The sequence below is a fragment of the Streptopelia decaocto genome (genome assembly GCF_964273445.1).
Source record: "Streptopelia decaocto genome assembly, chromosome: 14".
NCBI classification, from domain to species: domain Eukaryota; kingdom Metazoa; phylum Chordata; class Aves; order Columbiformes; family Columbidae; genus Streptopelia; species Streptopelia decaocto.
In genome coordinates this window covers 7175594-7197879 of record NC_138669.1, presented here as the reverse complement: position 1 = coordinate 7197879, position 22286 = coordinate 7175594, and the positions used below count along the sequence as shown (strand labels likewise).

The window sequence follows — 22286 nt, the reverse complement described above, 5'->3', positions numbered from 1 at the left end:
CACCTACCTCATTGGAGGCTGCTCCAGCAAAACCCAGGACAAGACATGCTATGTGAGATTGGCTTGAGCTGCCACTGGAAGCATCTGAATACATGAACAGAAATGCCCACAAGTTGCACTGAAGTAACCAAGAAGGGAGGTACATGCTCTGCTTTCTCAAACAGAAAGATTACATTTCTCCTTTCTAAGGGTGATTAAAATTGCTGAGGTCTAAATATTCATTTTGGCTTTGTAGGTCTAGCTGTAAAGAAAACCAGTTACCAGAAGGAACAGCTACTTGACTGGGCACATGGAAGGAAAAGCAATGACAAAAGGCAAAGTCATGGTGAATTCTGTTGAATTAAACTGGGTTACCCTTGAGAGCATCCATAAAGCCAATAACAAGCCCCTTGGTCACATGTGGACCAGCATCCACCCCATTTCCCCTGGCTCCTCATGGCCACCTAGCTTCTGTCCTGCTTCTCCAGGTGAATTCCCCATCAACCAGGTCTCCTTCCCCATCTCTACTCTGCTTCCTTCTTTACCCTCTAGCTCTTGCCCTTCGAGACCACACACAATTCCCATTCTCCATTTATATTGTTACTTTGAAGATATTTTTAGCCTTTGACCATGTTGCCATGTGCCAAAGCCACACAACTCAAATTGCCGCCACCTCCATACTCTTAGATATCATTCCCCAAGACAAGGTTGCTTCAGGACCTCCATAAGCTCCTTGGGGAAGAGCCCCCCCAGTCAGCAACCTCCTCCAGTTTCCCCAAACCAGTGCTTTGCTCTTCACAACATACAGCTTTATAGTAATAAAACTAACCTGGTTTTGCACAGGAGCTCTTCCAACCTTGCCAGGTCTCAGGAGCTTGGGATCCAGCTCAGGGTTGTCTCTGTTCCTAGTAAAGGACCTTCCAGGACTGGAACTGCATCCCCCCCTGGGACCCAGTCCCACAAAGCCCATTAGGTGCTTTGTTCCCGTTGAAGCACCTGCCACCCACCAACTTCAAAGCTGAATTAAAACCCACATGAATATTTAGGGACTGGAGGCTGGCATCAAAAAGAAAAAACCCAGACTGAAAGAGGTAACAACTCCAACACATCTCATCTGAGAAATAAGCAGGAGCACACTGCATTGCTGGGCTTTTTTCTACTGAGAGAGAAAGGGGGTGAGGCCAATTAAAATAAATAGGCTCCAAGTGGTCCCAGGTGTTCTGAGTTAGGAGGGGAAGAACCTTCCAGATTTGGGCTCCAGCCCACCTGGGGAGGGTGCAGTGTGTGGGGAGCAGGACGGGAGATGCTGTTTTAGGGCTGGGGATTCCTGCTCTGTTGGGCTGTCACAGCACTTCTCTTCTGAAATGTCAACATGTGCAGGTTTGGCAAGCAAGACCACCAAACCCAATCACTAAAGTACTGAAAAGGTTTAAAGCTAATTATTTTATCATTTCATTACTGAAAGAGACTAAAAACAAAACAAGCAAAAAAACCTCACAAACAAAAAAAACCCCATTCCAAACATAAAAATCTGCTTTGCATTTTTTTTTCCTTTTCAAAAAATGGTAAAGATGGAAGATTAGTTTTTGGTTTTAATTAGGAGTGTTGCTTTTGACACATCTTGCGGGCTAAAAAATGCAAGTATTCTGTTGGGAAGCTGCCAGGCAGACCTGGCTGTCCCCATGGTCCTGTCTCTGTCACAGCACACAATGTGTCATACACAAAGAAAAAACTCTTCAAGTAACTAAACTCATAGTTTCTCTGCACCATGGGCTTTGCTACAGGCCTGCTTCAGTCTTTCAGCCTGGACACGTGCAAAATGAGAGAACATGAAGGGACAAGGGTTTATGATTTATTCATCTTCAGCCTGAGGTCCTAAGGAAAGCTGGTGTGTGTGCATCTGCCTCTCATTTCCTTCCTTTAATAACTGCAGAGCTTATGGGCAAATTTTATCTCAGTTCCTTAGAGGTAGGGGGGGGACATTTCAGATTGCTACAAGTGAAAATATGTGATAAGAGAGAGGACAAAACCCCTGAAATCTCCGCATTGAGGAAGATAGTGGTGCATGCACACAACCATATGGGACATCAGAGAACCCACCTATGACTTTTCAAAACATAAATCCATGGGAAACTGGATCTCCCCGTGGTTCTGCTGCTCATGAAACTGCTTTTTTTATGGTCTGCTTTGGCCTCTGCCAAACATCTCGGTGCTCAGGTACTCAACAAGGCAGGCAGGACCAAGCTGGAGGGGAAGGCTCCTCCAGGCAAAGCTGATGCTGCGTCTGCAGGACGACAATTCCTCATTTCCAGCCTTATTTTCATGCAGCCTTTGTTTTGTTCTTGCAATTTTGTCTTGTGCGCAGAGGTCCAAAGGATGTTCCTGTCCTTTGAGTATCCGGACGCTCTGGCCATGCCTGCAAAACGTCTCCTTCAGCATCTCTGTGTACTCTCCTGCGTGCACAGACAGCAGGCAGAGGTGGGGGGGGCAGTTTGAGGAATGAGCCGTGTTGGGAGCCTGACAGCAAGCTGTCTGCTGCAACGGCTCAGCTGCCAGGGCCACCCTGCAAGAGGGATGTCACCTCCACCCCTCCCTGTCCCCTTTCTCCTGTGCATTTCCTGTGGTCCCCATGGAGATCTACGGCCAGAGATGTCTTAGAATCAGAGATTCATAGAATCATTTTGGTTGGAAGAGACACTCAAAATTATCAAGTCCAACTGTTCCTCCACCCCTGGCACTACCCCATGTCCCTGAGAACCTCACCTCCATGTCTGCTCAACCCCTCCAGGGATGGTGACTCCACCACTGCCCTGGGCAGCCTGTTCCAATGCCTGACAGCCCTTTCCAAGAAGAAACTGTTCCCATGATCCAACCTCAGCCTCTCCTGGCACAACTTGAGGCTGTTTCTTTTTGCCCCTGTCTCCCCTCAGCTCCTGTTCTCCAGCTGAACCCCCCAGGTCCCTCAGCCACTCCCATCACACTTGTGCTCCAGCCCCTCCACCAGCTTCCTGAGCTGGCACCAAACATATTGAGCTGCTGCCACCCGCTTCCCTCGCAGCAATTGCTCTAATGGGAACCGCTCAGAGCATCCAAGTTGCTGGTGCAGCTCCATTAATCACAGCCGCCTGCTGCCTGGCACGAGCTGCCCTCACTCATCACCACGGTCCTTCAGGTTGGTGCTGGAGGAGAATTCCTCGCTGTGTCCTTGGAGCTGGCGCACATCAGAGAGGATCTTCCCATTGCGCTGATGTGTGAGCAGAGGCTGGCACAGGCTCCGCATCCCCCTGTATTCCCACTCCACACCAAAACACTGACTCAGAAACCTGCAGTCTTTGCTGAGGAGCTGCTGTCAGACCCATCATGTCCCCAAATAAATTATATTTGGGGATCATCCTCCCCTCTTTCCCCTTCTTGCAGCCCCATCCCAAAGACTGGCTGCTTCCAGACTCATCACTCCTAAGTGCTGGGTGGGCAGGCACTTGCTGCAGCTGGCCAGGATTGTGAAAAAGCATTTAGCAGATATAAGGAATTAAAATAGTGCCAGACAAGGGGTGATTAGAAATCATTCAGACCAGGCAAAACCAGGCCATCCTAAATGTGCAGGCAGCCTGACACATGAAAGGAATGTTTGTGAACAGAGCTGAAATGAACTATTTGAGGATGCTGCAGTATCTGTACGTAGCTGTGGCTAAATGATACCTGGAGACAGGCACTTGGAGACAGGAGGGGGTGTCTGTCCGGGATCTCAGCCCTGGGCTGTGCTACAGCTTGGGTTTCTGCCTCAGATCAGCAATATTTCTGCATGGGACAAAGGCACAGGCCAAGAGGAGGATGGGGCATGATGCATTGCCCCAGCTAGAGCCACTGCTTTGTGCTACCCCATATGAAAACACACCTCATGTTCACACTAAAAATGTGGATCTCAAATGGGGGGATGCAGAGGGAGGTGGTTAAAGGAAATGAGTAAAAACCTCCCAGGTTTAGTCCTTGACAGGTTATAAAATGCCAGACAGAGCATAGCTTTGCAGGGTGAAACATGCTGCAAAACTGCCCAAGGAAAAGGTGAGTGGCTGCGGTTGGGACACAGGCCCCCGGCAAAGATGTTGGTCAGTGATGAACTCACTCTCTGAGGTCACATAATCATGGATTTCACACTGTATCTGCATCATTCCCACCTCTACTATCGGTTATTCAGCACCTCCATCAGCAGCAGGTGATAGCAGGATCCACCAGGGTGATGTCCTCTGGTGGTGCTGGTGTTCAGGGGGCTGGAGTGCATTTAGGCTCCATGTCAGCTGTGGCACCGGCTTCCAAGGTAGCAGAAACATGATGGAAGGTCAGGAGATGTCCTCTTGCTCTTCTCCTATAGCTGGGTGTATTTTCAAATGCTATTGAGGTGCTCCAGATGTCATCATGGCTTTTGAGTCAAGAAGAGACGGGCAGGACCTCACTGCCTGCATGGGGTTAAGGTTCAGCAAACACACTGGGAGACTACTAACAGATTAAGGGAGCAATGGGAAAGGAGCTGCCTTAACTGCCTTTCTCCTGCATCCAAGCTGCCACGCCATGCTCCGTAGGGACGTGCCCAGGCAGACGAGGGGTTGCGGCTGATGCTTTAACTCGCCTCCAAGTGCAGAAGGGCTCAAATTAACCCAGCTCAGCATCTGCAGCCTGGATTCTACTTGCAGTTTTGCAAAAGCCTTATAAATTTTTTAGAGCAGCCCAAAGTGCCTGCTGAGTTGGCCAATCGCCTCCAATGGATTAAGGAAACTTATTTTAAATTATTAACAGCACACAGCCGGGCACGAGGCCCGTGGGGTGGAGGTGGGAAAGGAGAAGTTACTAGTTCCTCAGTGGGTGTCACTAGCACAGCCAGCACCGGGCTGGGGAGGATGGTCCCATCCATGGGGTCTTCCCTTCTCCATCAGGAAACCCCAAGGAGGCACCAGGGCTATGGTGTTCATGGGGTGTGATTGCATCTTGGAGATGATGTCCCTTTTGGAAACTGGATGCTGGTCCACATCCAGCCCTCCCTGCACCTCCCTCTCCTTCTCTTGTCTTCCAGACCCTTTGGTTTCTCAAACACCCTCTTGAAGAGCTGATCAGCTGCTCTAGAGAAGAATCATCCCGGATGTTCTTTGACTTTCCTGACACCTCTAGTAATTTTCCCCCCATGAGCTTTAAATTTCAGGTAATATAATCACATTTGCAAACTCTGGTCTCCAAAGAAACACTAATAAGCATTTTGCAGTTGCTGAGGCTGTACCCTTCGCTTTGCCATGGACGTGCTGCCTGCCATGGCCAGGCTTTGTGGAGGTGGGACACGGGGCTGGATTTCTTCTCCTTGGCAGCTGCGCCAGAAGGACTTCGTCCCTCTTTCCACGAGATGGCATCGCTGAGACTGCTATGGAGGGGAAACATCACTGCGGTATCTGCAGGGAGGACAGCGATGAAAAATGCCTAAAAAAACCAAAAGTTACTAGGGAAAAAAATGCCTCTCAGTTCTTGGTTGTGAGGTCTCAGCACCCCTGGCCATGGTGGGGAGGGATCAGAGGAGAAGTCAGGGATTTAAAATGCATCTCACCAGCACAGCCCTATATATCACCTGCCACGGGCCACACCACACCCACCTGCTTTCCCAGGGTGTTGATGGGTCTCAGATCGACTCGAGTTGGCTGCAAGGTTTGCCAAAAGCCATCTGTGACCCAGTTGAGGGTGATCTTGGGTTAGTTATATTTATGGTAGAAACCCCAAATGGGTCATGTACCCCAAACCAAGCATCGTTCCCAGAGCCCTGCAGGGTCAGACCAGGGTTTGCACGTGGCAGGTCATGGACCCAATCCCAAAACTCAGATTCATGCTGAGTCTTCAAACCCAAGATTTGGGTGTAGGAATGTCACAGCTTCATTTGGTTTTGATTTGAGATCCCCAGAAATTCAGCATGTTTGGTTTTATCTTTTTTTTTGAACCTCATGCTTTGAAGTGGGTCTAAATTAGACCATTGCTGTTTATTCTGGCTCTCTACAGAGCCTGACACGAACCTCCTAAAATGGGGGATGCTGCAGCTGTAGACGTCTCACTTCAGGGCCTGTCTCTTCTCTTGGACCCTGCAGATTAACCGAGGTACCAATCGCACTGAAATCAGGCTGAAAATTTGAACCTGCTTCGAGCCATGAGCAAGTTTGAGTTAAATCCTCTGGGTTTTATGTTTTTCCTTTTCTGCAGCTACACCGTTAATTACTGCACCACTTGTGTATCACTCCCAGAGCATCTTTCACAGCTCCCCTGGCATATTTCTATGGAAACATAGCTGTGGCTTTGTCAAATTTGTTTTTGCTTTTAAAATAGCTATAGAGGACCAGGTGCAGACTTGGCATCTGCTCTTCTCTGTGTCTCACCTGACCCCAAGGTTGTCCCAACTCCTGCTGTGCCAGGGACTGGCTTCCTGTGGGGACCAGAGAGCTGGAGGTTCCTGAGCAGTTTGGGAGGGATGTTCCCACAAGAATTCCTGTTCCTGTTAATTTTAGGGTGGGGGAAAAACATACAGATGATGATGTTCTCCTGCCCTGCTTGGAAATACCCAGGACAAGGCACAAGTGTACCATGCTGACTCAAGGACAACCTGCCTCTGGAGCTGGGAAATGCAGGAGGTGCTGGAAGATGAGGTTAAACCATCAGTGGGAAAAGAGGCTTCTCCTGCAGTCCCACTGTGCCTGGAGGGATTCCCAGGTTTCTTCCCAATTTGTGGCAAGCCAAGGACACAGCACTTCGTAAAGCCCAAATGCTGCAAAGACCTTGGCCATGAAATTGGTTTCTCTGATGATGCTGGGGGTGTGATGAGGGGCAAGGAGCCTCGGTGGCTTGTGTGCACCGTTTTGGGAACATGGTTCAGTGAGCTGTTACGTGTCCATCTGCTGTCAGCTGGGACATGGGATGGAGACAGTGTTGGGGAAGCAGGTGACAGGGGCTTGATGCCATGCTCTCTGTAATTCAGCTTGGTGTCAGCTCCTTGAGGCTCTGCCTGGGGCACTTAGTGCTGTGGAGTGTCACATGTTAATTAGGATCATTAAGGGCTCCTGCAACACAAACAGTAATGATGCTTGTTCCTCTGGAGCTCTCCTGGGAAGAACCTCACATGATGCTGGGTCCGTGCATGGCATCTGCTCCCGACGCTGTGGCATCTTCTAAAATCTGAGCCAGGAGCACAGACAAGCTCAGGATGCCCCAGCTGCTAACCCCACCTTTGAAGAGGAATCGTCCCTTGGAAGTGTCCCCAGAAGCATGTCACACCTCATCCCTCCACCTCCCCGCCCCACCGTACCAACTCCCACTCATCCCCATTCTTGGTCTTCCCACCCACTCCCCCTCCAAGCACCTGGCTCTTGGATTTTGGTCAGTCTTAAACACTCAAAACCCTCTGGATTGGGGCAGCTGATGCTGGGTGGGGTGGGGAGAGGTACAGACCTTGCCCCAGGCTGCAAGGTGAGCCAAGACACCGTCCTGGGTGAAGACCATGAGTTTGGGGGCTTCTTAGGAGTACTGAGTCATGTCTGGGCTCCAGCACATGACTTCAGTTGGGGAGAAATGTTCCTGTCATGTTGCTTGTAAAGGGTTCGGGGACCCACCACATGTGAGGCAAAGCAAGGTGAAGAAAGAAGGCAGCTTTGGATGCTTCTCCCAAAATGATGTAAAGAATACAAGCAATGCTGCCAGCCCTTGCAGGAGGCATGGGGAATGCTATTTTCTCTCTTCAAATGGCATAAATTTAGAGATTTAACTTAATCTTATGTTGCATGGAAAAAGAATATATTAACGGCCCTGATAGTTGATATTAGAAGGTTGAGCAGGTTAAGGACAGTATCAAAACCCAGGCTGCTGTAAGAGCAGCCCCTGGCTGGGGGAATCAGACTGGACATCTGCATCAGTCAAGAGGCAAGAGCTGGGCACTGAGTGACACCCTGAATACAGATGCCAAACTCTCCTCATTCCTCCAAAGCCTCCAAATTTCCATCCCAGCCTCGTCTGTGCCTGTCTCCACCATCTGCTCTAAGTGGAACTACAGGAAGCCCACCAAAACCAGCCCTTCTCAATGACAGACACACACACAAAGCTCCGCACCTTTTGGGTTGGTTGGTTTAGTTTGTTTTTTGGGGTATTTTGTTTGTTTGTTATTTTTTTTTTCCACTGTGGATGTTGTACCAGTTTTATTGGTAAAATTAACATGAAGCCTCACAAACGCTGGAACATGCTTTTCCTTTTAAAGAATTTCCACTGGACCTTAATGGTGAGCATCCAGTCGTTGACATATAAACTCTTACAAGCTGATGTGCACACATGCGCCCGGGGGAGACGGTGGCAGCGTCCTGGTGTCAGGGATGGTTTCTGCGCGATGCACTGGGAGTCCACGATTCATTTGCCAGCCTTCTGGGCCTTCTGGGCAGACTTGGTGACTTTACCAGCCCCACCGCTTTTCTTCTCCACATTCTTGATGACACCCACGGCCACGGTCTGCCTCATGTCACGGACAGCGAAGCGGCCTGAGGGGTGGAGAGAGGGGGGACATGAGCGAAACGTGGCCACTTGGTCCCCGCTAAGGCTGAGATCTTCTGGGTGGGTGATGGTGGGATCTACACCCACCTCTCATGGTGCCATTTGTCACCCCTGCCCTTGGAACAGGTTCCTGCAGGAATGAGCCCTGAGCCTTCAACCCTTGCTCTGGCTGCCAAGCTAGCCCTGATGCTCCTCTGTTTAAATGACTATTTGTTAAGCTTAAATCACATCTGCTCTGCAAGCTCCTTGTGTTGCTAAAGCTTCCAGACGTGCAACACCATCCATGGAAAGCACGGCACTTCCCTGCTTTACAAGGTGACCTCCACTGAGCAAACTTCCTTCTTCTCCTGATCAGCTCTGTTTCAGGGCAGAGATGGGGATGCTGAGAAATGTTTCTGCATCCAGAAACTATCAGGATTTAGTAACCTGGAAAGAAAGATCTTCTTGATCCCAGAGGGAAAATCCAGCCCTGCCTTTGGGAACAGCCACCCAACTCAGCAGAGAACCTGTCCCACCCCACCAGCCCTGACACAGTTCATGAGCCAGATTTTGCAACCTCAACATGTTTGGGAGCAACAAAAGGTGCTTAGCTCCCTTCCCAGTTTAACTGGGAGAGCCTCAGCACATCTGCTGTGAGTTCTACACCTACAGAGTCTCTATGCTCCTCTTTGGGAGACCACAAAAGAGCCGTTCCCTTACCGAGGGGTGGGTACTGGGAGAAGCTCTCCACACACATCGGCTTGCCGGGGATCATCTCCACGATGGCCGCATCGCCTGATTTCAGGGACTTGGGGTTGTCCTCCAGCTTCTTGCCAGACCGTCGGTCAATCTTCTCCTTCAGCTCAGCGAACTTGCAGGCAATGTGTGCAGTGTGGCAGTCGATGACAGGCGAGTAGCCAGCGCTGATCTGGCCAGGGTGGTTCAGGATGATCACCTGGGGAACAGAGTGGTGTCAGGGCAGGGCTGGGAGCCAGAGGATGCTGACAAACCATGCGCAGTGGCACCAGCAGCTTTGCTCACCTGAGATGTGAACTGCGCTGCTTCCTGTGGTGGGTCCGACTTGCTGTCCCCGCAGACGTTCCCGCGGCGGATGTCCTTGACAGAGACATTCTTCACGTTGAAGCCAACGTTGTCCCCAGGCAGAGCCTCGCTCAGGGCCTCGTGGTGCATCTCCACGGACTTCACCTCAGTGGTGATGTTCACAGGTGCAAAGGTGACCACCATGCCAGGCCGCAGGATGCCAGTTTCCACCCGGCCCACAGGGACTGTGCCAATCCCTGTGGAAACAAGGACAGACCAGAGCAAAATGTAACCTGTAGCCAGAACCTGGCTGCAGCAAAAGCAAGATATCTCCAGTGGTTTGTACCAAAGACCACGCTTACTTCTTTCCCCCCCCAAAAAAGCAGTTTTTAGCTGCAAGATCAACATTAAGGTCTTAAAAAATACCATGAGTCCACCCACAGGAGTAACGTCATAATCAGAAGGCCCTGAGCAATCCATGTGCCCTGAAAGCTCTTCCTTTGTAGGAGCTGTGGCATCTCCTGCATGGGCACCGGGCACATCATAGTGTGTGTAGAACACGCTCCACATCCCTGATGGACACACCAGCACCATGGGATAAGGCCCAGCTCTGCCAGCAAATGAGGGTAGCTAATTAAATGAAGGGAAGGTTTTACACCCCGTCATCAGGAGACTTTGGCAAAACTCACCTTTGGAGTGAGGTGAATAACCATTAAGAGAAACAACCTCGAAAAGAGGTTGGGGAGGTTGGCTAGACCTGTCTGCTTCTCCGCCTCCCCGCTTCCCACGGTGTCTCTGCTCTCTAAGGACTGGCCTAATGCTAAAACCATATCTGCCTTTCCACCAGCTGAGCTAGGGGAGGACACAGACCTGCTCGCTGTCTTTCATCTCCATTGCAAACAGAAGACTGCATTCAAAATCCTGCTATAACAAAACCCATGTTCAATCCCTGCCTGGTGTCTACAGCACACGTGTCCTTGGGAAATCGTGGAAAAGGGCTGGAAATGGCTGCACCTGCCGGATCCGGCAGCCGGGGAGTCAGCAGGGCTGCCCGCTGCTGCCAGCAGGTTAGAGAGCTCAGGGGTATTTATAGCTCAGAAAAGTGTCCCCATCACAGAGGGGACAGGAGATGCGCCAGTCGAAACATTCCCTACATGGCTGGTGCTGCAGCCCAGCTTCGCAGATGGAGGTGCTGGTGATGGACACCAACATTTGGGAAGCATGGGCAGACCGTGGCCAAGCTGGCACATGCCAGCCTCACGGGTGGCTCTTTCCGCTAGCCTTGTCCCTCATCGGTGCCACGTTTTTGCTGCCTCCAACTTGCTCTGCCGGCTGTGACCTCTGGGACACCCAAATCCGCAGCCGTTTTGGCATCACCAGTTCCTTGGGAAGAGCTCACAAACCTGCTGCTCCTCTGCAGTCCTCAGGCACCTTTGGGTATGTCAACGGAATCTCTGCCCTGAAGCTAACACTTCTCTCCAGCGTTATCTCACGTTTTCACAGTTCAATCCCTTCAGTTCCCCAATGCCTGGAAATGTCATTTCCAAATCCCCAGAGAATGAAGGCTCTGGTTAAAGCAGCAGGAGGAGGGACAGTGGCAAGGGTTTTGCTCACCTCCAATCTTGTAGACGTCCTGGAGGGGCAGGCGCAGGGGTTTATCTGTGGGGCGCGTCGGGGGCAGGATGGTGTCCAGGGCCTCCAAGAGGGACACCCCGCTGGCATTGCCTTCCTTGCGCTCCACCTTCCAGCCTTTGAACCAAGGCATCTGGAAAGAGATCAGCAACAGCATGCACTGAGTGTGCCCGACCTCAGCATCCTGAGGTGATCCCCCAGAGATGTCCCACCATGACAATCTTCATGGAGTTGGTCCAGCCATGTCTTGGCTTTACCTCAGGAATGAGGAGCTCTTTCTACTTCACCATCCCTGCATGCTTATCTGCACCCCCTTGCTCAATCTCCCCCCTCTGTCCTAGAAACATGGAAAACATTCATTAACAGGAGAAAAAGAATGGAAGTGGCTAAAACCAGCAAACTCACAGCCCCCATTTCCAACACCAACCCACGGGTGCTGCACCAGCTGCCGGGATCTTGCCCTCCAGCAAAGGTTTCTCCAGCACAGGAACCACAAGGTCTCCAGCTAAGTCCCAGCTACAAAGCACCCAACCTTCACTCCTGGGAACTGAGCTTCTTCAAGGTGAGCCCCAGCCAGAACCTTCTCCCTGCTCCCTCCTGGTATCACCCCTCCAGTGCTTGGTTTTTAAACCCTGGCTTGGGAGGATGGTGGAAACCTGGCGCTTGCACTAGGGCTGCCGAGGGGCAGGATCATTTTTCACAGATGCTCTCTGCTCCTGCCCCCTTGAAGCTAAAATTGGTGAGAAAAGAGGCAGAGAGGTAGGGAAATGTGCTCAGCAGAGGCCAGGGTTTGATGCAAGGAATCACAGTGCTTTCTCAGGGTGATGCTGCACATCTGGAAGCTGTAGGGCTTGCTAACGAGAAAAATTCAGTCCTGGATTTGAAACAACCCTGATACAACAGAGATCAGAGTCTGCAAGATCATTCCCCTTTCACACGGAGAGGTTTAAACAATATTTTCCCACTCATCTGTAAAATGCCCCAGCTCCATCGCACACACTATGGATGTGGCTTTTCCCCTAGATTCCAACACCAGAGGCACGGTGCATCGGGCATGGGGCTGGGGGTGAAACAGGACCCCCAAAGTGTCCCCAGTTTCACACCATCCCTGGAGGACATGGCTGTGCCAAGGCTGGTTTCCCATACCACAGTCTGTTCCACTTTTGGGAAGGAGGTGGGAAGAGCTGGGTCCATCTGTGGAATTCAGCCTGCATCGAACACATCCCCATCAGCATCCCTTGGAGGGTCATGTCTGACACCAACTGCCCTCCTTGGTGACAGTGGCAGGAGAAGCCTGGGGACACTTTTGCGGAGGGATCCTTCCAGATCACGCAGCCAGTGCCAGCACCAGGCTAACAGCTCATCGAAATGATAAATCCATCCAGTCAGTGATGGAGCCATATGTGATGCACACGGTGACTCAGACCTTCATGTCCCCACAGCTCCCATCCCTCTGCCCTTGTACAGTTTGGGGACTGGAGACATGGCAACCTCTGCCCTGTGCCACCTGGCACTCAGAGCTGTCCTTTTTCCTTTTGATGCTTTATCCAGAAAACTTCTGACATCCCAGGAATCAGATAAAGATGCACTTTGACACCTTTTGGGAGCAAATCCACTCTGTGAAACCTCAGTGTGCCCCCAGGCTGAGAAGCATCCACAAACCATGGGTCTTGCTGCCTCCTAAGGCCACCCAAGTAAAACACCTCTTATGTATTCCCCAAATCTGTTTCCCAAAGAGCAATTTCTCTTCCATCACTCCTATGGCAAAAGCAGGATCCAACCAAAGCCTGCAGCCAGACAGGCTAAACTGCAGGCTCAAGCCCCCCTAAATAACAACTGAGCTCCAATGCTTTTGCACCCCATGTGTATGTTACAGACGAGTCGCTTTTCTCTGATTTTACTCAGTCCCTGAGCATCCCAACACACCCACCCCACACCCCCCAACACTGAGGCTGCAGCCCTGGGCCACCACGTCCCGTTGCACCACAGAACGGGCGTGTTTGCGTTGCTGCATCGCACGGAGTGAAAAATCTCCCAAAACACATTGAGTGGCCCAATTCTGCCAGCTGCAGCAACAGAAAACTGACTTCATGTAAAAGCCCATTTGCCAAAAACCTCTCAAATGTCAAATTTTGATGCAAGCATAGTTCAGCCATAATTTTTTGCACTTGGCCTCGGGCTGCTATAGAACAGGGACATAGGCTGGAGTTTTCCATGCAGAGCTGGCTCCAGCCCAACATCCCATCTCACCTCCCTTGCCCAGAGGTGACAGGAGCTGCTGGGACGTCATGGCTCTAATCCCCACTTTCTGATAAGTCCCTTGACAGACAGACAAGTCACTTGACTGCCTTGTGCTTCAGTGAAATGCTGCCAGAAACTGCGAGTGAAAAAAATCAGAGCTTTTTCAGGTGAGGAATGAGAGGAGAGATATCTACACTAGCTTGCTGCTCCAGCTTTCCTAGATAGGGTGCAAGACGGGAAAGAGAAGCCTGTCCCAAGCCGGTGTCCTGGCAAAGGCAGGATGGCAACCTCCTGGGGACCACAGCATGGGGAGGACCCTGCACCCTCTCCAGCAAAGCTCATGCTGATCCAGACCGCTGGCCAGGTTTTCTTCCCAGTTCCCCACCTCAGGCAGCTCCTGGGGACCCACCCTGGAGGCAGCTGCCTCCTTACAGCAGAGCAGTGAGTTATTTCGGCTCCTGCCTTCTCTCGGGCAGCCCATCGCATTGAAAACATTCTCTGAGACCCATCCAGAGGAAGGGGGCCAGCAAACCCCATCCTGATCAGTGCCTCCCCTCCACAACCTATTAATAGGAGAATTGTTCGGGATCATCTTCCCAGCCCAGCAGCTGCTGACATTTGGAGTCTGTCTGATCTGAGGCCCCCAGGAACCATGCGGTTGGGTTTGGCTTGGCCGCAGTTGACCTTTACCCCAGGTCTGTTCTGCAGGGGACAGGAATCTCCCATGCACCCCAAAAATTCCTTCCTTCCAAGACAGCCCCTTTCCCGTACAAAGCTGTGAGCTGCGTTTCATGCACTGCAGTGCTCCTCAAGCTCAGGCTTGTGATCCCTGAACTCCCTCGATTGCTGCTGTACTCACATGTTGCCTCCCTCATCATAGATCCCTGACCTGTAATCCACAGGTGAAGTCCTAAACCACCCTTAAAAATCAAATTTCCCATAACTGTTATTGGCAGCTTGTCCGCCAAGAAGTCCTTGTCCTTCCTCAAGCTTTTCTTTCTCCCCTGCTGTCATATGAAATAATGGCAAGGACTCACTCAGAGCATCCTTCCTCTGTATCTCCACCATCCCCAACACCAAGAGGCATTGTAAAAATCAACTGGACAAGAAGCAGCCCCAAACGAATGTTCTAGGAAACCACGGTTTTGGCATGGGAAACCTGGTACCTCCTCAAAAAAAGGCTACCTTAAGAAGTGAGGTCCCAGCAGTGGAGCTGGACGTGTCGCCACCACAGCAGCATACAGCACCGATGGGGAAGAGGGCCTGATACCCAACACACAGGAGCCCAGCTGCACGGTGGGAATCAATCCAAGACTGTAACCAGATTGTGCTATTTCCCTCAGAAAACAATGCCCTAAAACCACACATTACATCCTGCTGAGAGTGACGATTGCTGCGAGTGGCTCTAATGTCACCATGGGACTGACGATGTGAAACCTTGAAATCACATCCCAGAAGCAAAGCCATGCAGATCATCTGGAGATGCTTGTGCTTAGCTGCTGGGGTGTCTGGCCACAGTACAGCAACCAGCATGCCCACAAACAGTGGCCCATTCATCCTGGCTGGGCACAATCAGAGCTATGTGACAAACACATCGATGCTGGCAACACGGGCCATTACACACGACGGGTGCATGAAATGTGCCCATGGCCTTCAGAGCATGGAGATCAGCTTCAGCTTGGATGGGAATAATCAAGATGTGGGGAAAAGTCTAACACAACACACACTTACATTGGGAGAGGGCTCCAGCATGTTGTCCCCGTGCCAGCCTGAGATGGGCACGAAGGGAACTGTGGCTGGGTTGTAGCCGATCTTCTTGATGTAGGCGCTGACCTCCTTGACGATCTCATCGTAGCGTTTCTCACTGTAGGGGGGCTCTGTGGAATCCATCTTGTTTATGCCCACGATGAGCTGCTTGACCCCCAGGGTGTAAGCCAGCAGGGCGTGCTCACGGGTCTGCCCGTTCTTGGAGATGCCGGCTTCAAATTCACCGACGCCAGCAGCAACGATCAGGACGGCACAGTCAGCCTGGGAGGAGAGAGGTAATGAACTGCTGCTGTCCCCAGAGAGCTCTGCTCCTGGTGACACCCCTGGGAACTTTGAGTCAGTCCCAGATGAACACTACTCCGAATAAGCCTGTCTTGAATAGATTTCCTGCCAGCTGCTACCCTTAGCCCTGCTGATCTACCTCAAAACTCATCTAACTCTGTTATTTCAAACTTGCCAGCTGTGCAAAGGTTCTGCGACGCAGGTTGGAAACCAGGATAGGTCCCTCCACGTAGCATGACTCTAACTAGGACCTCACCTTGATCATCCAGGGCTGCACAGCCAAGGCCTTATCTAAAACCCTATTGCAGTCTTGCAAATAACCACCCTGGGTGGGAGGCTCCAGACATGCAAACTGTGTTCCTTGGTTCACTTCTGTACTCAGAGCCCCCAGCAGAAGCTGCACAGGTTTGATGGAAAGCCATGTGCAGCCCAGCTGGCATCACAACATGAATCTCGCTGGGCACGCAGAGAGTCTCATCCAGCACCCATCAACCACAGGGTGATGCAGGAATGTCCTGTAGAGTTGTGAGGGGAAACTGCCCTACCCTAGAAGGGTAGACCATGGAGTATGCAATGTGATGTGGTTTATTGGACAAAGAGAGCTGGTTTGAGAAAAGGGAAGGACACCCATGGAGTCTAAGGGATTGTTGGAAGTTTCTTGTATACCTCAGCTGGTTGAGGATAAAATTATATGGGAGACACCCTCATACAAAGGCCTGTAGGTCATAGCATCCACCTCCCAGAGAGGCCAGATTCATCCCCACCTCCTCCAAGTAGGGAGAATGGGGTGGAGAAATCACCTCTATGTGACAAGGAGGCCCTTTCTCCCAGATGCCCAGGGAGATGCAGGACCATGGTGTGCTGGGTCCCCTGGTGCTATCCAGCCTCTTGCACTGACCCTGCTTAAAGCCACTTGATGTCTTCTGTCTCAGCCACCCACCTCCAAAAGGACTCCAACAGCACCTACATGACCCTGGGCTCACTGGGAAGTCTCAGCCTCCCACCTCCTGCAGCCCCTGCCATCATTCCTCACCTGGGAGGTCCCAGTGATCATGTTCTTGATGAAGTCCCTGTGGCCAGGTGCGTCAATGATGGTGATGTAGTACTTGGTGGTCTCGAACTTCCACAGCGAAATGTCAATGGTGATGCCACGCTCACGCTCGGCCTTCAGCTTGTCCAGCACCCAGGCGTATTTGAAGGATCCCTTCCCCATCTGACCAACACAAAGGAAAGAACTGGTGAGAAATCCAAGCCCATGGCACTGGCGCTGGCAACCCACTCTCCAGGGAACATCCAAGCTCACCTAGGGTCACATTGCAAACAGTGAAGGCAAAATTCTCTAAATCCAACAGCAATTATCTATTTACTGATAAATATAGATGAAGGGAGATATTGTTCTCAACACATTCCTCAGTTGGATGGTGGAGAAGCTGGAAGAAGAGCCATGAAATGAATTTGTGAGTGGGACTGGATGGGCAGGAGCTGGAGCCAGTGACCCATGAGGTCTACTCCATGAAACGCCATGGTCCTGCACGGGTGCTGGGAAATCACGGTGCTACAGAACTCTACATTGATGGTGGAAAGCTTCTTAGTGTTGCATTTTAACCTATTAACCAAATCGGTGAGACAGCTGGTTAGTGGGAAAGGTCATTGCTGCATGAGTGACCCCACAAGTGACAGGGGTGTAGGAGGAGATGGGTTAAAAGAAAATGAAATGCGAGATGGTTGCTAAGAGCAGAATAGAAATGTGATTGATTTTTGCCACAGAGTGTGTGAATTCACACAAAAAGCTCCTGTGAGCCGCAGCCAGACCAACTGTTGTTGCCAAATGGCCAAAATCTCAGCCAACATCATAATGCACAAAACCGTTCTGGGTGACATCAGCTACAGTAAATCTGTCCTGTGATAAAGCACACTCCTTGGTAAAAGTGTGATGCCACTTGTGAACCCCTGTCTCCTTTGGGTCAGTGTCCTTTGATGTCCTGGCACTGGGGCAGCTGGATTTCATCCCCCAGTATGGTGGTGGTGAGCCCAGTCTGGGCTGGGATCCTGCCAACGTGCAGACGTGGCAGGAGAAGACCACCCCTTGGTGACCATGCTGTGTCCATTGATCAGTCAAAGCAAAGGGTTAATGTGCATTGATCATCAGCTCTTGGCCTCAGATGCAAGGGGCATTTTTTAAGATGGAAAATGGAATTCAGGTCATTTGTGGATGATTTAATGGGCTCTAACTGCTGTGTAAGGACATAGCTGCGATATCTCACTCCCATCCATCCTCGTGTTCTCTGCAACCACAGCTTCTTTTGGAGCATCAATGCATAAAATTCATTATGGCCCATTATAAATCACTTCTCCAGAGGGAAGCACTGCCTGATTGCAGGCAGCCAATGCTTCAGTGATGCTCCTCACCAAGAAGGCGAAGGCAGCATCACATCTGAACCTGTCCTGCCCCAGGGCTGCTCTGCCCCGGGCTCGCCTTGCTCCAGATCAAGGAATTAACAGTGTCGGCCCATTTACGTAACCACTGAGGGCTGCGATGACTTTGCAGCTTGCTCTGAAGGATTACAGGCAAAATCCCAAAGTCAGGGGCTGCTCCCCACTCCTGGGAGGGGACACCCAGTCTCAGGGGTGATGCTCCATCCCCATGGGGCAGCCGGGAGCTCTTGCACCTGTAGGAAGGGCAGTGGGGGGGTGTAAAAATCCAGAATCAAATCTCTGCTGCTGAGCATCCTCCTGGCATCGGGCTTAATGAGGAGGCAAAGAGCTGGGAGCTTAACCCTTTCCATCATGGAAATGGGGGACAAGGGCGGGGCATCATTTGCTGGAGCTGGCGGAGATACACCAAGGAACGGTGCATTTTGGGCAAGGCATTAGTAATGGGTAATTCTCAGGCAGGAGTCAATCAGCAAATACCACAGCTTTTCACTCAGCAGCCTGTTCCTTCATTTTTGGATGGAGAAACTGAGGCACAGAGCAGACCCTGGATCTCCTGCGAGGGCTGAGTGGGAATCAGCACCTTATCACGGACACCCGCATCCCCACACACACAAAAAACAGTCATTTTGTGTGGAAACCCCCCCAACATACGTAGTTTGAAGACAAATGAGATCCTTTATTTAGCAAACAGTTTCCCTCCTTTCACAGGGTGTATTCAGTTACCCAGAGCTGTTGTTGAAAAAAACAGGGTATTATCGAGCTTTGCACAATACCTTCCCTGTTCAGTGCCAGGAACAGCCTGATTTTCCTTCATCAAACCCCAGCGGAGGGACAGTTTTCTATTTGGAGACCACAAACAACGGTATTTTTTTTTAAATAGAACAACTCTTCTTTAGGAGATACTGTTACCTTTGCCCTCAAGTAAAAAAAAAATATATATATAATTAAAAAAAAAAAAATCCTTACCCTTTTCTCTTAAAAATAAAATATCAGACCCTGGTGTTTGTTTGGGGGTTTTTTTTTGTTGTTTTTTGGGTGCACACAGGCCTCCATTTCCTGCGAATGCCACCTAATGGAAGAAAAGCCTTCCCCAGCCCTGCACCAGAAAATGGAGTCTGGAAGCTCAGTCAATAGGCTATTAATAGCAGCTCCCAGTCCCCGAGTATTCCGGCAAGTCAGTGAAAGTGTCTGTTCAATTAAAACAGCCGCAATCACATCTACAATAACCTAATCACACCATCTCCGATCTGTAGGTAAATTGGGGAAATACACGCAGGGATATCAGCGATCATTTTAAAGCAGGGGGGAAAGAGATCGTTTTATACAAGGGAAAGAGCCCTTCGTGTAAGGGCTGCAAAAAAAGGGCTGACAGTGAGGCAGGAAAATGGGTGGTTTAGCTTGGATGCTATTGGCATATTCAAAGGGTTAAGACAGACAGACAGCAAAATGTCTAATTGAGAGTGGCAGCGCTATAAACCCTTTTATTTTGCATTGAAATGTGGGATGTTGTCCAGGGGGGAAAATAAATAAATAAATAAATAGAGGGATATCTGCATTAACGATTCCTGTAACGATGACGACAAGCCATCTTCTGAGAGCAGATCTGCCCTATCAATAACACAGTCAGGCTTTTCCTGGCTCACCCACCTCTCTAGAATTTACCATCGTTAATTTCTGAGAGCTTCCAGTTCACATTTTTCTCCCTAAGACTATTTATCCTCTTTAATCTCTGTATTTGCCACATTATAGGTATTTGGTGGTGAGGGACAGCCTGCTAAATGCGTGCACTATTAAATTGCTCCAAATGCCATCATTATAAGCGTTAAACAAAAGATTTTAACTTAAATGTTCATGTTTCATGCCAGCTTTTCTGTATTAAAGGCTACCAATCAAGCTCCACGCCAGACCATATGCTTCAGAAAAAAAAAAAAGGAATAGGGTTTTTAAACCAAATGAATCAAACGAGTGGTCCAGCTGATGCTTGTCCCCAGCAGGCACTGGAAATAGATGTTTCGGAGTGAAAATCAGAGAGTCTTGTATCAGCCACTGAGGGATTATCAGGTTTTCCTCCTCATGCCCAATATTTAGAGGGAATTTCATGCCCTGAAGCACCACGGTTTGGGGCTCTTGCAGAACCCTAAGCTCATCTTGCAGACCTCACTGTGCCCCTGCTCTCATTAAAAGCCCTCGGCAGGGAGCCCCCCAGCTCCGGAGAACAGGGTGGTGAGTGCCCAAACTGCCGATTATCCCAGATCAGAGGAGTTGGGAAGATTCAGAGGGGAAAAAAAGAGATGGGGACAGAGGGAGAAAGAGAAGGAACGAGAAGGACAGCACCAGGAAAAGGGGAATATTGCCCGTGGGGCATCAACGTGGAGCATCCCTGTGGGTGGGAGTGTGGGGCAGGGGGCACGGCGGGGGAATGGTCTCCTCACCTCGGCAGCCTCCTTCTCAAATTTCTCAATGGTCCTTTTGTCAATGCCCCCGCATTTGTAGATGAGGTGCCCGGTAGTGGTGGATTTCCCAGAGTCCACATGCCCGATGACGACGATGTTGATGTGCGTCTTCTCCTTCCCCATGCTGGTGGGCTACGCGGGGCTGGCGGTGCTGGGGAGGGCTGTGGGAACGCGGCTGCGTTTTCGGGGAGGCTGTGAGGTGGGGGGAAAGAGGCAGGAGGGTCAAAAGAGCCCCCGTGACAGCACCCTCCCAGCCCATCAGTGATGCTTCCCCTCCCCTCGCCCCACCTTCCCGCTGGACCACGAGCCCCATCACGACTGGGGGTGCCTGGCCTGGGCTGGCAGCTCTGCCAGATGGGCTGGAGCCAGCTCGCCCCCGGAGGAGACCAGCCAGGCTATTTCTGGCTGCCACGTACAGCCTCCAAGTCGCAGCGAGATGCCACGTTTTCCAGCATCTCACCCTCCTGGAGACCCCCAGTTCCCAGAGCTACGTCATCACTGCCTCAAAGGTGCCCTTCCTCCCCGGAAAAATCCTTTCTTCAGCTCAGGAATGCTCCTGCCACCTTCTCGCTCTTTCCAAAACTGAGGGCATCTTCCTCCATCTTGTGGGTGCCCTGGGAGGAGCTGTGGGTGCCCATCCCTGCACGCTGCTCTCCCAAGCCACATAGAGTTTGGGTGACAACATGGTGTCCGCAAAACAGGACGGACAAAAATAGCTCTCGCCCGCTCCCCCCGAGCAGGGCTGCAAATAGCGGGGCTGCCGAGAGCTGGGCAGCGCGGGCTGAGCCTGCAGTGGGGGGGTTTATTATATTTTGGTGCCATGAATCTGGATGAAACGGGGGGGAGGAAGCAAAAACCGCAAATCGATAGATCCGGGGTGCTGTTCTGGCATCTCCCAGCGTTACCATGGTTCTGCTACACAAACCCGGCACAATTAGGAGCTTTAATTTGACGTATAATAAAATCCAATTTTGCGAATCTGCCCATAAAACTAAACGAGGTCAGGAGGAGTTTGCTGCTCTAATAGCGATCCGGTCATGCGGGCAATAATATCCCCATGAAAAGCCTCCCTGGGCAGCAGAGTCCCAGCTGCCTCGTCCCTCTCTGTCCTTGAACATGAATTTGGCCATTTTGCAGCTCCGCTGAGATGCCCAAACGCCAAGAGCAGGTCCCTCTGCCCGGGGGGGCACCCCCAGCACCCAGGGTGGGAGATACAGGGGCACCTGGGAGAACGGGGATTTATTTTATTGATTTTTTTCTCTCTTTAAGGAGCTAAAGGCTGGGGGTGGGGGAAGCAGCGGGTTCTTTCCCACCTGCAGATGCACCTGCGGGATGAAGGAATGGCCCAGCCCCATCCTCTCCCTCCCTACCCGGGGGTACCCCCCACCCCATACAGCACAAGGTGGGGTTCACCCACTCGCCGCACCCCCTGGGGAAGGACCCCTCGTTTCCCCCCGTCCAAAGCCCGGTTCCCCCCCGCATCCCGCCCGGAGGGGTCCTGGAGCTCTTACCGGAGCGGCGGTCGGGGCGGCAGAGGCTGCCAGCTTGGGCTCCGGCGGCTTTATCTCCCCGGGAGGGGCCCACCTATTGACGGCGACAGCGCAATGCAGCGACCCCCCCGCACTACGGCAATGCGGTACCGGGCGGGGGAGGAGGAGGCGCGCCGGGGGGAGGAGGAGGAGGAGGGAGGAGGGAGAAGAAGCGGGGGGAGGAGGGAGACGGAGCTGGGAGGGAGGGAAGGTGGAGGGATGGGAGAAATGGAAGGGTGGGAGATGGAGGGATGGGGAAGGATGGGAGATAAAGGGATGGCAGGAAGATGGAGGAATGGGAGAAATGGAGGGATGGGAGAAATGGAGGGGTGGGGGAGAGATGGAGGGGTGGGGGAGAGGTGGAGGGGTAGGAGGTGGGGGGATGGCAAGATGGGTG

At 51.4% G+C, this 22286-nt stretch overlaps 1 protein-coding gene across 1 annotated transcript; it reads right to left on the bottom strand.

The window, feature by feature from the left end:
* Window positions 1-8098: 8098 nt before the first annotated feature.
* Window positions 8099-22025, bottom strand: EEF1A2 (eukaryotic translation elongation factor 1 alpha 2). Its single transcript, XM_082065110.1, has 8 exons — window positions 21872-22025; window positions 20340-20552; window positions 16505-16684; window positions 15154-15450; window positions 11164-11314; window positions 9550-9806; window positions 9229-9463; window positions 8099-8516 (listed from the first exon to the last, which is right to left on the bottom strand). The coding sequence occupies exons 2-8, from the start codon at window positions 20481-20483 to the stop codon at window positions 8389-8391; spliced, it is 1392 nt and encodes a 463-aa protein (XP_081921236.1). The 5' UTR covers window positions 20484-20552; window positions 21872-22025; the 3' UTR covers window positions 8099-8388.
* Window positions 22026-22286: the final 261 nt, after the last annotated feature.